This window comes from Delphinapterus leucas, chromosome 12 (genome assembly GCF_059928025.1).
Source record: "Delphinapterus leucas isolate spDelLeu-1000000601 "Yukka" chromosome 12, BTC_Dleu_Yukka2, whole genome shotgun sequence".
Classification (NCBI taxonomy): Eukaryota; Metazoa; Chordata; class Mammalia; order Artiodactyla; family Monodontidae; genus Delphinapterus; species Delphinapterus leucas.
The window spans coordinates 87,235,615-87,250,232 of NC_143140.1; the positions used below are offsets into that span (position 1 = coordinate 87,235,615).

Sequence of the window (14,618 nt, forward strand, 5' to 3'; positions counted from 1 at the left end):
CAATGGCATCTCCAGTTGCGTCTGTGGCATCCCCGTCAAGGTCAAGGGCTCCCTGCTTCTAACAGCCTTTCTCTCTGTCAGTTTTTCTGCCTTCGCTTTTGCACCAGGCTGGGTCTCGCCCTGGGCGTTCCCAGTAACTGCTGAAGAGCCGGGGCCTCTGTTCATCAGCCTGCCTTGGGGTTCACTGGCCCCAGGCCCCCCGCTTAGCCCCCATGTGTTAGCCGGTCCCTGGGGGCAGGTGGGCACTTGAACGACGCAGCCTCCAGTGGACGATAGTTAAGAAGGACGGTCCTCCCCATCAGGGAGCGATGACTCACTGCTGTTCCTGAGCATGTGGACCGCGGCGCAGAGGGACGGGGCTGGCCTGCAGCGACTGGCCCCGGGCTCGAACCCTCACACTCACGTCTGCCAGCCGGGGACTCCCCTCTGCCTCTCCAGCCCGCAGGCAGCTGCCGGAGCTTCCAGAGAGCAAGCTTTTGGTGGGAAGGTCTGAGTTACTGCAGCTCGGTGATTTGCTGATCCTCAGACCTCCACAAATATTACTTGGGGCCGAGCTATTGTCTCTGCGTTTTCTTTTCCGAGTGGGTGGGAGCTGCATTGGGAGCTGCAGTGAATGAACTCCAACAGGAGGCTCAGCTGATGCTGTCTGTGCTGTGTTTCTTCCCCAGCTCCAGAAGAAAAGGAGGTCATTAAAGGCCAGTATGGAAAGCTCACTGATGCTTATGGCTGCCTGGGGGAGCTCAGGTTGAAGTCCGGTGAGTACCCACTCCGAGGGGCAGCAGTTGTCAGACCCCCCTGGCTAGATAGATTTCTGGTGCCGGGCAGAGCCTCTCTTATGTTAGTGTGGAAAGACTGTGGGATTTAGGCGTTCTATTTTAACTGTTATCATCCTTTAAAATGTTTCTTTCGCTGAGCCAGCTCCTCTGGGCAGGAGGTCCAGGTGAGCGCAGCCTGGTCCTGCCAGTGGTGCTTCGTGCCCTGGATGCAGAGGAAGCTCACCTTCATCGCGTGCCCACCGGGATCTAAGGTTTTCCAGCCTGGTGTGGAGGTGGAGGGCTCAACCCAGGGGCTTGTTTGTTGTTTACAAGAGATCTGTGTTCCAGATGGGGTGGCGGTCAGAGGCCCGGAGCCCCTGGACTTGCTGGGTGTGTCTTGAGGGAGAGGAGCTGGGACGGCGCGTTGTTGGCTAGGAGAGAAAAGCCACCAGCACCTGACCGTCGGGCACCAAGGGTGGGTGTGAGCGAGAGCAACGGAAAGAGCTTCAGAGCTGGGCTGTGTAGTGACTAGAAGGGACAGAGAATTACAGGAGCAAGTGGGCATCCTGCTCGGCGTGATACTCGAGGGGCGGAGCCGTAGGCTGGGGTGGGGTGCCACCGCCTCCGTGTGGGACCCCTGGCTCACCTCTGCGCTCCTAGACCTCTTGGGAGCCCTGGTGCACTTCTGGGGCTGCAGCCCCCGTGTCCTTCCTCCCCTCTCGGCTGCCTCATTTACAGCTGAGTGTCTCCGAGGACTTATGGGGCCAAGACCAGAAGAGGCTGTGAGTTCACCAAACGCAGGCTCTTCCCGAGCTGAGCGCGTGCATCTCCACATCCACGGAGCCGCTGTTTTCCTGGATTGAGGATTTTGAAAGCTGACAGAACAGCCCTGTTGTTTGCTGTTACTTTTCTGGTCTTTTCTTTAGTGGGATGTTTTTTTCTGAACTATGATGATGACATTGATCATCTCCCAACAGTGTTTTAGGAAAAGCATTCAGTACCCTCGTGACAAAATGCACTTATTCAATGTCTGTTTTGTGCTAATGGCTAAGTATACATTAGATTCTTTAATCCTAAAAACAAGTCAGCGTGATACGGTATCTTTATCCTCGTTTTCAGTAAAGGAAACAGACTCAGAGGGTAAAAGGAGCTTGCCTAAGAAGCTTAGGTAGGATTCAAACCTGGATCTAGCTGCCTCCAGACCCTTGCTTTTTTCGTGAAGATGTGCTGCCTGCCAAGGGTTTCTGTAGATTTTTTCCCCCTGCAGCAGTTTTTTTTCTGAGGTTATGAAAAATTCCTGTGGCCTTTCCTCAGTCATGAGGATATGAGGATGACAGCTAACCTTACATGGTGCTTACTCTGTGCTAGCACTGTTTTAAGTGTTTAAATTTATTAACTCAGCTCTCCCAACAACCTGTGAGGTTGGGACTGTGACTGACAGAGAGCTTAAGCGTTGTATTTCATCTGTTCTGTGACACAGTTTTTATATTACAACACCTGGACATTTAAGATATGTTACAGTTGTTGGCATCCTAGTTATACTTGGCAACATTCTTCTTGTACATAAATTAATGGTCCATTTCTCATATGTCACTAGCCCGAAGTCGGGCAGTCCTCAAGTGGCGACTGGGGTTTAAACTCTTGCTTTCTGGCTACAGCGGCTTCCTTCAACCACTAGGCTGTTCTGTCCTGGAAGGAACAGAAAGGCTGAGATTTCAAGGCCAGGAAGGCAGTACCTTCCCCACATCCCAGGGCAAAGCTTTTCTTCCTGGGCTATGATTTGAGGTCAGGTCCAGGGAACTGGTCCTAACTGGGAAGGGTGGCAGCCCCCAGAGACATTGTCAGAGTGAGCCAGGGTGTCTGCGGGTGCCCAGCTGCAGCAGGCTCATCCCGGGGCAGGGAGTGGAGAGAGGTGACCAACTCCTAAAGCTGCCCTGGACAAGGCCATCCTCCCCGCCTGCAGCCCTCCACCCTCCCCTGAGGGGTGAGTGAGCACAATCTCTGGTCCCCAGCCCCCATTTCTGGTGTCCTCTGAATACCCTCAGCCCTGCCCACCAGTGTCACCCTGCAGGGTGGGCTGTGAAGGCTCCCTGAGCATGGTGAGAATGCGTTTGACTTCTGGAATGTCAGGATTATTTGGCCTTTCTCAACGCATTTCTGAAAGTGCCCAGGGTATCTGAAGGATGGAAGCATTGGGCCTTGTCATTGAGTTTTTCAAATTCCCTTTGGCTACACTGAGGAGTGTTTGGCTTTAACTTGAATTTCTTTTCCCACTGCACGTCCCCACCCCAGGACTATGGTCTGTTTTGTTTTTCCCACCTGTGGAGGGTGTCAGCAGCACAAGAGTGAAATTCCAACTTTCATTTGCTACGGAGACAACCAGCCCTGGTGGGAGTCGGCCGCCCTCAGGCTCTTAACTTGGGGCAGTTGTTCAGTTTCAATCTACCTCAGTGAAAACAGCCTTTTATGTTAGAAATTAAGAAACATATACAGGTTCGTAGATTTTTGAGAGCCAAAGTCCCTCCTTCCTCTCTGAAATGGCAGCAGGAAGCGGGTGGAGCCCCCACAATAAGCCCCGGAGCTGGACTTCCTGACACATACACAGTACAAAGCATAGAAAGTGAGAGTATAGTTATGGAAAGAAGTTATCCCAATGATTATAGGGATTTAACTCCCTTTTCACCTAAGCTCTCAAGGCCTCCCTATTTCATAGCCTCAGGGGTTGAAGAAATTGAGGTCTCTAATGAATTGCTTCTCCTGGAGTTGTGCAGTGCACAGCCTGTGAAACTGTACATGCCAGTCCTGTAAACCTTCCGCCAGACAGCCCTCCTCAAATCTAGTTTCGGCTTCTCAACAGACTGACCTGAGTTAATTTAATCTCTGATTTCCTCTAAAAGCAGGAAAACTGCCTCAAGTCTATCTTACATAGTTCTGAAGGGGCTTACATGAGAGAATGAACATGGACTGAACTTGGGTACTGAGTGTTGGGGGAGGCTGTCCTGCAGGGGGTGGGTCTTTCTGGGAGAACTAGGTATGTGGCCCAGGCTGAGTGCCTTCAGGTCGGGGACTCCTTCCTGGTCGTGGTTAGTCTGCCCAGGCCAGTCGAGGGCTGACTTCTCTGGGCAGTCACTGCAGAATGGAACGTCTCTGGAGAGGGAATTTTGAGTCTCTGAGCCTTTGGGATTCAGGGAAGGCAATGTCCTCCAGCAAGTCTTGAAAGGGGATGGCCATCAGTTGTAATAATTTATTTTAATACTTACACCCAGTGGTGTGCTCTCCACTGTTTGACTTCCATCTCTCTGGGGAGAACTCCCTGACAGGTCGCGTTTGCCAATTTCTGTGGTGTAAATGCACCCACCGCGGCTGACTTCAGGCCAGTGTGGAATTGGACTGTGATGTGCTCAGCTGGCTCCCGGGAGCTGGTGAAAGCTGCCAGCGCACCGCTGCCTTCACTGCTCTCATCTTCTTGACAGGGAAGGATAAAGAGGTACTTGAGGTGAGCAGGTGGATACAGATAATTAGAATTCTGAGCTCGTTGGTAAGGGGTAGGGGTGGGAGCTCCGGGCTCCTCTGGCCGCAGCTCATCACTTCACAGCTGGGGAAGCCTAGGCTCCCTGAGTCCCATGTTCACGGATCTGAGAGTATCCTCTACCAGCAGACGAGTAGGTAAGACAGTTTGTAGGCACCCAGGGTTGAGATCAGTACGCACCTGGCCGGGGAGAGAACTCCGAGGCCGAGCAAACACAGAGAAAACCCAACACAGAAAATGCCCAGCATTGTCCCTGAATGAACCATTGTGTCTGCCCCTGACTCATCGGGACTCCAGCGCCCGCCCTTCCCAGCCAGATGATGGACGACAGGTGGCCACAGATGAGACTTGGACCCTGGCACTGCAGGGGTCGGAGTTTCTCCTGGGAAGCTCTGACTTGGAGCTGGGCTTTGAGGGAGAGGATTTCTACATTGATATTGAGGTTTTGGAGGCTTTTTAAAATTGTGGGAAAATATACATAAGATAAAATTTACCATTTTAAGCAGTTTTAAGCACACAGGTCAGTGGCATGAAGGACATTCGCACTGTTGTGCAACCATCACCACCATCCGTCTCTTGAACGTTTTTCATCTTCCCAGACTGAAGCCCTGTCCCCGTGAACAAGTATATATATCGAGTTGGTTGCATTCCGTTGCCCCACGCTGCACACTCAGGCTGCCTCTGTGTGCGGGTGTGACCTCTCCTGGTTGTGGCGTGTCGTTTTGGCCTGTGACCCATTTCTTGCTCTCACCCCCTCCTCACCTGACTCTGGCCGGCAACCTCTCACCCAGGCATGGTCTTGCTTGGGCCAGAGCACTGGAACCAGAGTGTTGGAGCTGGAAGGGACGGGGAGCCCATCTGGTGCCCAGAGAGGGCCTGGGACTTGTCTGAGGCCCCAGAGGCCATTGGAGGCGTGCAGAGCCCAGAGCCCCGTCTTCTGAGGCCAAGGCAAGCTTGGCTTTTGTCTTCGCCTTGCTACAAGGCCCTAACTGGTTTCAAGCCCCTGGACTCAGCCTTGACTAATGACTTCTGAGACATCGCCACCCCCGTCCCAGGTCCAGTTTACTTCTGGGCCGTGAGAAAATTGATCCTGGGTTACTGGAAACACAGCTTGGATCCCGTGCTCAAGGTGACGGCAGAGGGGATTTCTCACACGCTGGGGTCGTCGGCGGGAGGGGGGGGAGCGGGTGGCACGTCCCACCGGCCTCACTTTTACCCCTAGAGACGCCTTCTGTGTGGGATCACAGGCTAACAGCATCCTCACGGTACCACCCCCAACCCCTGTGTCCTGCAGTGCATGAGAGCACGGGGGCTGTTACACAGATGGGTAGACAGGGTGATGCCAGGGCTGGAGTGACCCCTGCCAGGCTGAGCAGGCCAGGCAGGCCCCCCTCCTGCAGGGACGGAGGCCTAGGGCTGTTCTTCTGGGGGTCACAGAGACTGTCCACGGTGCAGGACATGGTTAGATCTGAGGAGAACAGCTTCCAAGCCCTCCACTCCTTCCAGGAATCGGTTTGCCTAAACATGTCCTGTGATGAGGGGCCGGTTTCTCACCCTCTCTGTTCCATCCACGGCCACCCGTCTGCTGTCTTACCTTTCCCCTGCACGGAATCTCACCGTGGTGAGCTGCTTCGGAAGTAAATGCCTCTAGGGTGCCAAACACAGGGACAGTTCAGGATACTGTCAGCAGTTGAGGAAGCCAGTCACCTCAGTGACTAGGTAGCAGGTTTGTCGACAAGCCAGGTGATAGTCCGTTGTTTGCCTTCCACAAAATGGAAGTAATTGGGGCATCAGCTGACAGCATTAACAGTGATTTTGTTGATAGAGTATTGTGATTTTTTTTAACGTGTAGCTCAGAAGGATTTTGAAGGGTTGAGTGACATTTCTATAATGAAGCTCTTTCTGTTCCCACCTATTTATTAATGTGAACGAGGTCTCTTAGTGTTTACTGCTATAAAAGTGGAAGATAGAACTAGACTTGATATAGAATCTATTGACAGTTTCGTTCCATCAATAAATAATATTTATCCATGAACGGTAAGTCCCATCCATCCCATTAAGAGAAGCCTTTCCGACAAATCTTTACTTTTTCTGTTAAACAATTATTTAACAAAAATGTTTCGTTTACCTCGTTTGACCAATCGTGTACTAAAAATCATTGCCTGAGTGATAACTCAAGCCAGAAGCCACTCTGTTTGGAGACGTGGAGCTGCAGAATCAAATTGCTGTACAATATGGTCAGGTGAAGCACAAAATGTGACATTAGGATGAAGTTCTGCGGGGAGAGTGCACTGGAAATACGAGGGAAAATCCCGTCTGTTAAAGAAGATCTTGTTCATGGATTCCTTTAAACAATAGATGATGTGAGTATGAATCACCGTCTAGATTCCACCGGATGCTGGTAAAGAGGCCCACAATGGTTTTACATGTCAGCATTTAGCACATGATGGAAAATATATCACTCACAACCACTTAAACTAATAGTGAACCCTTCTGGTGTCAATTTGAAAATGAGCGAGAGGTGCATTGGTCAACCACAGTTCTTAGAGAGACAACAGCCGAAGTTGTTGAAGGCCGCTGGACCTTATGGCCAGGTGGAGCCTGGGCCAAGGGGAGACCCACGTTTGCATCTTGGTCCAACACAGACCAGCTGTACACCGGGCGGGTGATTCAGCTCCCCGGGGACAGTCTCTTGTGTCAGATAGCGGCGCTGTTAGGCAGGTTGGCCATACTTCTGCAAGGACACGGTTAAGAGCACCGGCTCTGGAACCAGACTTGGCTTGAGTAACTTGCCCGGGTGGGATAGCCAGAAAGTGGATTCGAATCCCACCTCCCCGCTGTGCCACCTCGGGCAGGCTACTCACCCTCCCTGTGCCTCTGTCTCCCTTCCTTTGAATGGGGCTAAAAATGGTACCTCCCTAATGGGGGTGCTGGGAGGAAGTGTGTGGAATGGTGCCCGGTGCACGGTAAGCATCGCCCTGAGGATTAACTGTCACTAAAGTATCTGCTTCCAGCGTGCTCCCACGTGGTAGCTCTTCTTATTCTTCACCCTCTCCTGAGCCCCTCGTCCCAGGACTCGGGAGCCCGATGCCTCGGTGGTGGCGGCCCCTTCCCTTCGCTCTCATATATTTCAAGAGCCTTTTCACGCCTGCAGTTGCACGCCCGCCCCACGCCTCCCCCGGGCCACTGCCCTGCGCAGGAAGTGCGTGCTGTCTTCGGAGCACCCTGGAACTCTTGCCAGGGACTCGGTCCCCCGACGCAGAGGCTGTTGAGGGAGTGGTGCCAGAAACCCACTTCATGACTCGGATGGAGAGATGTAAAGTAGAATTTTCCATGCCTCCCCTGGAGCCCACCCCCTCCAGAGTCTGATCTTGGGCTCACAGCCTAGACCACCAGGCTGTCTTCTGGCCACTGCAAGGGGACAGTTCTCGAACTCTGCTTCACCCCGTGCTGAGCCCATTGGAAGAGGCAGATGGGATGCATGGGCATTGGTTCTAGCACAGGCTGGGGTAGGTTTTGTATTTGTGAGGCTGAAATTTGAGGATGTCAACCCCACATAAACCCCACCTGTCTTCCAGAAACGACGCCTGTTCTGCTTAAGAAACTCAGCCCCCTGACACCTGGCACTGTCCACAGCATAACTGCCTTATTCTTGTTTCAAAATGATTTCCTGATCATGTGACTGGAGACGTGGGATACGAGCCAGTATGGTTGCCTATTGTATATGACCCCCAACCCCCGGTAGGCCTGGTACGAGTGGTGACCTATTTATCAAATGAAGGGCTCTTTAATAAAAACCGGATGTTACCCGACCCCCAGCAGGACTCTTTTTCTCATTCAGTGTGAGGAAGGAGCCTAGCATAAGTGAGCAGTGGAATTGGCAGTCTTAGGGGTCTTAGCAAAGTGTCCAGAGATCTAAGGACGCTGACCACCATTGCTCCGGATAATGACCACTGAACGTTTGGAGTAGATCTTGGTGGGATCGGGTCCTTTAAACCTCAGTAGGATGGGAGGAGTGTGCTCTGGACCAGAATCACACCAGCCCCTAAAGGCTAGTTACCCAAGTTATCTCCTGGGCCTTCTCCTGAAAAAGGGGACTATGGGGCAGTGTCCCCACTGTCCCCAGAGTAAAGCATTGCCTTGGAACGGAAGACAGCCGTGGATGGTGTGGTGGCATCCCCGGAGAGGGGTGTGTCCTCCTCCTGGCAGTGGGGTCCGCACTGGTTGGGGTAACCTTTCACCGGGGGAGGGGAGGCTCGAGCTGCTCTCTCATTGGCCTATTTAGGAAGTGTTCATCAAATACTTGCCGTATGCAATGCCAGGATGCTGGGATATGACAACCAAACAGAGCCCTGCCCCTAAGGAACCCCCAGTCTACTGGGGGACACACGCAGGGAAGGAGGCTGTTAGCTTTGTGTGTGACGAGGGCTACCACTTAGCCCTTAGAAGGGACACCCAGCAGTGTCTTGGGAGAGCAGGGAAGCCTCCCTGGAGGAGGTGCTGCCGACCTGGCCCCAGAAGGGTGGAGAGGAGTTCTCCTGGGAAGGGGGCTGGGTAGAGGCGTTGGGAAGGCTCTTGCTGGTCTAGAGGCTGAGGGTGGGAAGGTGACTGGGGAGGGAGTTGAGGAAGGCCTCGCTGGCAGAGGCCCAGGGGTGCAAGGGCGTATTTGAGGAGCTGCAGAGACGGCCTGTAAAAGCTGCTGGACCCTGGGCACTGTGTGTGGGAAGGGGCAGGAGGTGGGCAGGAGTGGCTCGGACCTCCCAGATGTTCCCACTTCAGCCCTGTGGGCAAGTGGGAGCCTGGAAGGATTTCAGCAAAGGAGGGAGGTCTGCGATCAAGCAGGTTTGGGAGGCCGCTCCAGCGATGGAGCTTGGAGGACTGAGTCCAGCTGGGGCCCTGAGGATTCGTGGGGAGGGTGGATTTGAGAGGCTTGAGGTGTGGGGCTGGGAAGGCTCCAGGCAGGCATATCCTTAGACTCCGGAGGGCAGCAGGACCACCTGGGCTTGGTAAGCGCAGCCTGCTGGCCCGGCCCCAGAGGCCTGGGTGGTGCCGAGAATTCACATTTCTAACAGGCTGCAGGTGACACTGCCGCTGCTGGACAGGGGCTGGGCTCTGGAACCACGGCTCCAGGCTTCGGGCTCAGGTGACAGGGCGTACCCCTGAGCCATGGAGTTTAGGAAGGCGAGGTCTGGGGGATGCAAAGGCGAGAACAGGAAGTTGCGTGGTTGCAGCTGAAAGCCCGGCTGCCCATCACCCGCGTCACCGCCAGCCGCTCTGCCGCCCGTGATCCTCAGCCCCCATGTCTCACTCCCTTCCAGGTGGCACCTCCCTGAGCTTCCTGGTTTTGGTGACGGGCTGCACATCTGTGGGCAGAATTCCAGAGGCCGAAATCTACAAAATCACCGCCACCGACTTTTACCCACTTCAGGAAGAGGCCAAGGAGGAGGACCGCCTCACAGCCTTGAGGAAGATCCTCAACTCAGGGGTCTTCTACTTCTCGTGGCCCAGTGATGGGTCTTGCTTCGACCTCACTGTCCGGGCACAGAAGCAGGGCGATGACAGCTCTGAGTGGGGCAACTCCTTCTTCTGGTGAGGCCCTGGGGCCCGGGCTCTCCTGCCCACAGCTTACATGGAGGGCGGGCTCCGATGGGCGCCTCCGTCCTTGATCTCCACTTTGCATCATCCCCGGCACGTGGGTCACCTGTGAGAGCTGTGATCTGTGCCCGCTCACTCTCCACACAATGAGAGGCAAACAAGCCCCACTCCCCACCAGGGGTCAGGGAGGGAGCTCAACATGGTTTAATGCAGACTTAGGAAGGAAAATCTGCTCCATAAGTAAAGAGCACAAGTGGCAGCATCTCCCGGTTTCTCCCAAGTGCCTGGGCCTGTGCTCAGTGCTTCCCTGGCCCCTGGTCCCCTCAGTTCTCCTGGTTATCCTCCAGTGTACAGACATTTACCACCGACATTTATAAAGCACTGTTCTAAGTTCTCTGGGGGTCATAACTCACATAATCCACATAGTAACCAATGAAGTAGGGTCTGTTATCCTCATTTTACAGGTAAGGAGACTGAGGCTTGAATAACAGAGGGAATTTGAACCCAGGCATCTGGCTCCAGATCCCATGCTGTTAATCACGAAACCAAACCAGTTGTATCAACGGCAAAACTGAGTCATCCTGCCAAGGTGGTGTGCAGTAGTGTAAGACAGACCTGAAGCCCAGGCAAAAGTGGTTGGGTTTCTGTATGTTTAGGGTCATCTGGGCGCTCCTTCAGGGACTAGCCAGTGTGGATGACCCTATAAATATGTCAATTATCTCCCTTTCTGGGCTCCAGGGGTCATGACCCCCCCCAGTCCTGTGAAAGAGCCAGGGGGGTACAGTGATTCACATGCAATGGAGCTGTTCCCCTCAGATTTACCAGGAGATGAGAGTCAGAAGCAAAAGTGATGAAAATCCTGCTGTAGAAATTGTTCCAGTACACCTCACATAATGAGGCGTTCCTCGATTCCAGCGGTGGCCTTTGGGGCTACCCCAGTTTCTAGCCCTGAGTCAGGACGGATGAGGCTTCTTTGTGCCCTTTATTTATCCATCCCTCCTTTACCCAAACAGAGGAGGTCATAGGTTTCCATCACCAGATAAGTGTACTTTGCTTGGTGCTTGGGACTCCCACAAGTGAGTTCCTGACTTCCATTTGGAGAAAGAGGGTTCACCATATCCTTCCATGTGTCCCCATACTCCCTGCCCCACCAAATCTTCTTAGGTTCTCTGGTTTTGTTGAGTTTGGGGGGCAGTAGCATGCTCAAACTTCAAGCGTGTGAATCTCCTGCTGATCTTGTTAAAATGCAGATTTTGACTGAGCAGGGCTGGGCTGGGGCCCGAGACTCGGCATTTCTAGCAAGGAGCCAATGGTGACGCCATTGCTGCTGGTTTGAGGACCACACTCTGAGTAACAGGTCCAGGGGATGGTGTGTCTGTGAATCACTGGTTCCATTTTGCAGGTGCACGTGCCCCTGAAGGCAGCTAAGCTCAGGGACACAGGGGCTGTGGGTTATGAGGGGTGTTTGTTAGGCCGGGGGCTCCTTTTCAGCTGGGACTGTCTGATGAGCTGAGGCTAGAGGTCTCAGAGGCTGTAACATTTGTTGGGTGCCTGGAGAATCTGGACTGCCCTTTGTACCTGCTCTTTCCAGGCCTCCTGATGCCAGCTCTGTGGTTGGAGATTTGAGATCCACAAAGAAGACAACGCATAGAATCACAGAGTGAAGGCGGAGAGGGGCTTGGGGAGGGGGAGGCCCCAAGTGGACACTAGACTGTCTTGGGCGCTGGAGGTGCTAGGCTGCTGGGCCATCCCACACTCCAGGGCGTGGTGTTTGGGTTCAGGGCGGCACCCACGGAGCTGACCACAGCTGAGTCAGCCCCAGCTTGCATGGTCACGGGCTTGATGGCCTGAACCCACCATTTTGGGTGCGGTGTTCAAGGTCTGAACCCACATCTGGTGTCAGATGGGGGTCAGCGCTGAACGTGGCTGGTGTACAGCAGGGTGAAGGCATTTTTCTGGGCTGGTTACTGTTCCCCACCGATCGTTGCTTCCTAGTACCATCCAGTCCTGGAAGGAGACGCAGGCTCTTTTCCTTTGTAGGTTTGGGTTTCTTCCTTCAAGGATATGAGCTGTCCTCCCACAGGGGGTCAGGCCAGTGTGACTACAGACAGGATTATTTAGAGCTATCTGTTTGGCAAACGGTTCCTTCTCCTGACCCCTAGTGACTGATGGCAGCCATAGCCGTGTGGCTGGAAGACCCTGGAATATTCTGGAGGCCTTCCTTTGATGCTGATTTCATACGGGGATGACCGAAGATGGTTTATCATCTGAATTTTAGAGAGGGTTTCAGAAGAGGGGAAGGTGTTTTTGTAAAGTAATGCTTCATGCTCATCATTCTTTAGGCAGACCAGCGCCCTGGTGTGAGAGGTCAGGCATGGCCCTGCTCCTGGGGCGGGGGGTGTCTCTTAGTGCCCACGCGGTCACGTCGGGGAGGCTGGCCTGAGAGCAGGGAGTGGCTGCCTCTTGCCACTTAGAGAAGCCGCCTGAGACGTCAGAGCTCACGGCACACTTCTCCAGAAAGGAGAGACCTGCTTAAGGCAGGAATAGTGCTGCCTTTTTTAAACAAATAGGGCATTGTGACCTAGATTAGCTTGCTACCCTGTGGTGGTTCCTGCCTCCTGGGGAGCGTGTTAGGGGCCTCAGAACGGCACTGCTTGGGTCCCCTGGGTGAACTGTGTGGAGCCCGGAAGAAGCCTGAGGCCCGTGCACGCCCTCTGAGCCCCACTTCTCAGAGCAACCACTTACCTGCTCGGTAAGCTCCAGTGGGCGCTGGGGAGGCCGAGCGAGTGAGAGATGAGAGCAGGGTGTGGCCATGCACAGGTGCAGCTGTCAAGGTAGGGCCTTCAGCAGGAGAGGCTCGGGGTGAAGAGCACAGCTCCAACTCCATGCTACCGCTTCCTGGCACCGTGACCTTGGGCGAGTACTTCTCTTCTGTGCCTCAGTTTCTTCATCTGTAAAATGGGGTGAATGATAACACCTGGTACACAGGGCTGTTTCAAGGATGAAGTGAGTTGATCCGTCCCGAAGCACTTAGAACGGTGCTCGGTGCCCTTGATAAAAGGTGGCCTTTATCCCCATGATTATCATTGTGGATGCCAGAGACCCAGAACAATCCACTGGGTATGGGGAGGAAGTACTAGAACTTTCATTAGGTTTTATGTTCATCTCATCCCGTTTATTTGTTATCCATTGCTTTGTAATGCTCTCATTACATTCACCTTGTGGGATGTAAAGATAATTTAAGCAAGCATGTAAGCATGCATATATTTAATTATTTTTATGACCTGTCATTTTATCATTTATCACTATCCTGCCGTCATAAAGCATGATTAAATTTTTACCGATGGGATTTATTATCAAAAGCTGCAGAGGCCATCAGTGTAAACAGAGTCTTCTCTGAGATTCCCTGAAAGGCCTGTGACTGACTCACACCTGTACCTGGATTCCATTCACTGATACTGACGCCTGGGAGTAGCTTCAGGAAAGGACTCCTAGCCCTTTCCTGCTGCACGTGTCTCCGTGGCCCTGCCGTTTGGGGTGTCTCTGAAGCACACGCACGTCCCGGGCTGTGTGTCCCGAGTGTGGAGTTCGTGGGGACCCCTGGGCACCTCCCCGACTTGCTTTGGGCACGGTGTTCCCTCGAGGATGTGAGGCGGCCTGAACCGCTGTGGGGCTCTGTTTTGCAGGAACCAGCTGCTGCACGTGCCCCTGAGGCAGCACCAGGTGCGCTGCTGTGACTGGCTGCTGAAGGTCATCTGCGGGGTGGTGGCCGTCCGCACGGTGTACGCCTCTCACAAGCAGGCCAAGGCCTGCCTCGTCTCCCGTATCAGCTGCGAGCGCGCCGGTGCTCGTTTCCACACCCGAGGCGTGAACGACGACGGCCATGTGTCCAACTTCGTGGAGACGGAGCAGGTCAGTGCCCAGGCCGGCCCGTGGCCCCCGCTGGTTCAGAGCAGAGGAACCTGTGCAAACTTGTTTCCGTTGGAGGCGGGGGTGCTGGAGGCGTTTTCTCATGAACGTGGCTCCTCGCTCTCCCAGGAGCACAGAATGTGTCCCTGGGGCTCTGTTTGCAAATGTGGCCTCGGGTTTGCATGCTGTATCTTTTCTTTTAATACATTTATTTATTTACTTATTTATGTATTTTTGGCCGCGTTGGGTCCTCGTTGCTGTGTGCGGGCCTTCTCTAGTTGTGGCGAGCAGGGGCTACTCTTCATCGCGGTGCGCGGGCTTCTCATGGCGGTGGCTTTTCTTGTTGTGGAGCACGGGCTCTAGGCGCGTGGGCTTCAGTAGTTGTGGCACACGGGCTCAGTAGTTTGTGGCTCGCGGGCTTAGTTGCTCCGCGGCATGTGGGATCTTCCCGGACCAGGGCTCGAACCCGTGTCCCCTGCATTGGCAGGCGGATTCTTAACCACTGCGCCACCAGGGAAGTCCCTGCATGCTGTATCTTTTTTGATTCTCTTCTCACGCTGGAAAAGTGTTGCTTACCCAGGGGTATTTTCAGCTAAAAAGAAGGAATTTTTGCCGTGATATCATGAAGGGTGGCGGTTATTCAGAGAGCAGCTGACAAATGAACCAATAGGGTTTGAAAATCTTTTTAAGACAAAAGTAAGTAGCTGAATAATGGCAGGATGAGAGAAGGAAGTTAGTTTTCATTCTAGATCCACTGAAGCTTCCTCCTGGAAGCAAGTCTTAGCAGCTGGGAGTTGTGAAATCTGCATGTGAGGAAGCAGTTGCTTTCA

General features: G+C 53.6%; 1 protein-coding gene across 10 annotated transcripts in view; it reads left to right on the plus strand.

The window, feature by feature from the left end:
- Positions 1–14,618, plus strand: part of SYNJ2 (synaptojanin 2) — a 120,824-nt gene that overhangs the window by 33,261 nt on the left and 72,945 nt on the right. For all 10 annotated transcript variants that reach the window (XR_016395267.1, XR_016395268.1, XR_016395269.1 and 7 more), the window contains exons 2-4: positions 669–755; positions 9,603–9,873; positions 13,566–13,791. Coding sequence is in view for 7 of the 10 variants with exons in the window: in XM_089922190.1 (XP_089778316.1) it covers positions 669–755; positions 9,603–9,873; positions 13,566–13,791 (584 nt within the window). In the remaining 3 variants the exon portion in view is untranslated. The remainder of the gene's footprint in view (positions 1–668; positions 756–9,602; positions 9,874–13,565; positions 13,792–14,618) is intronic.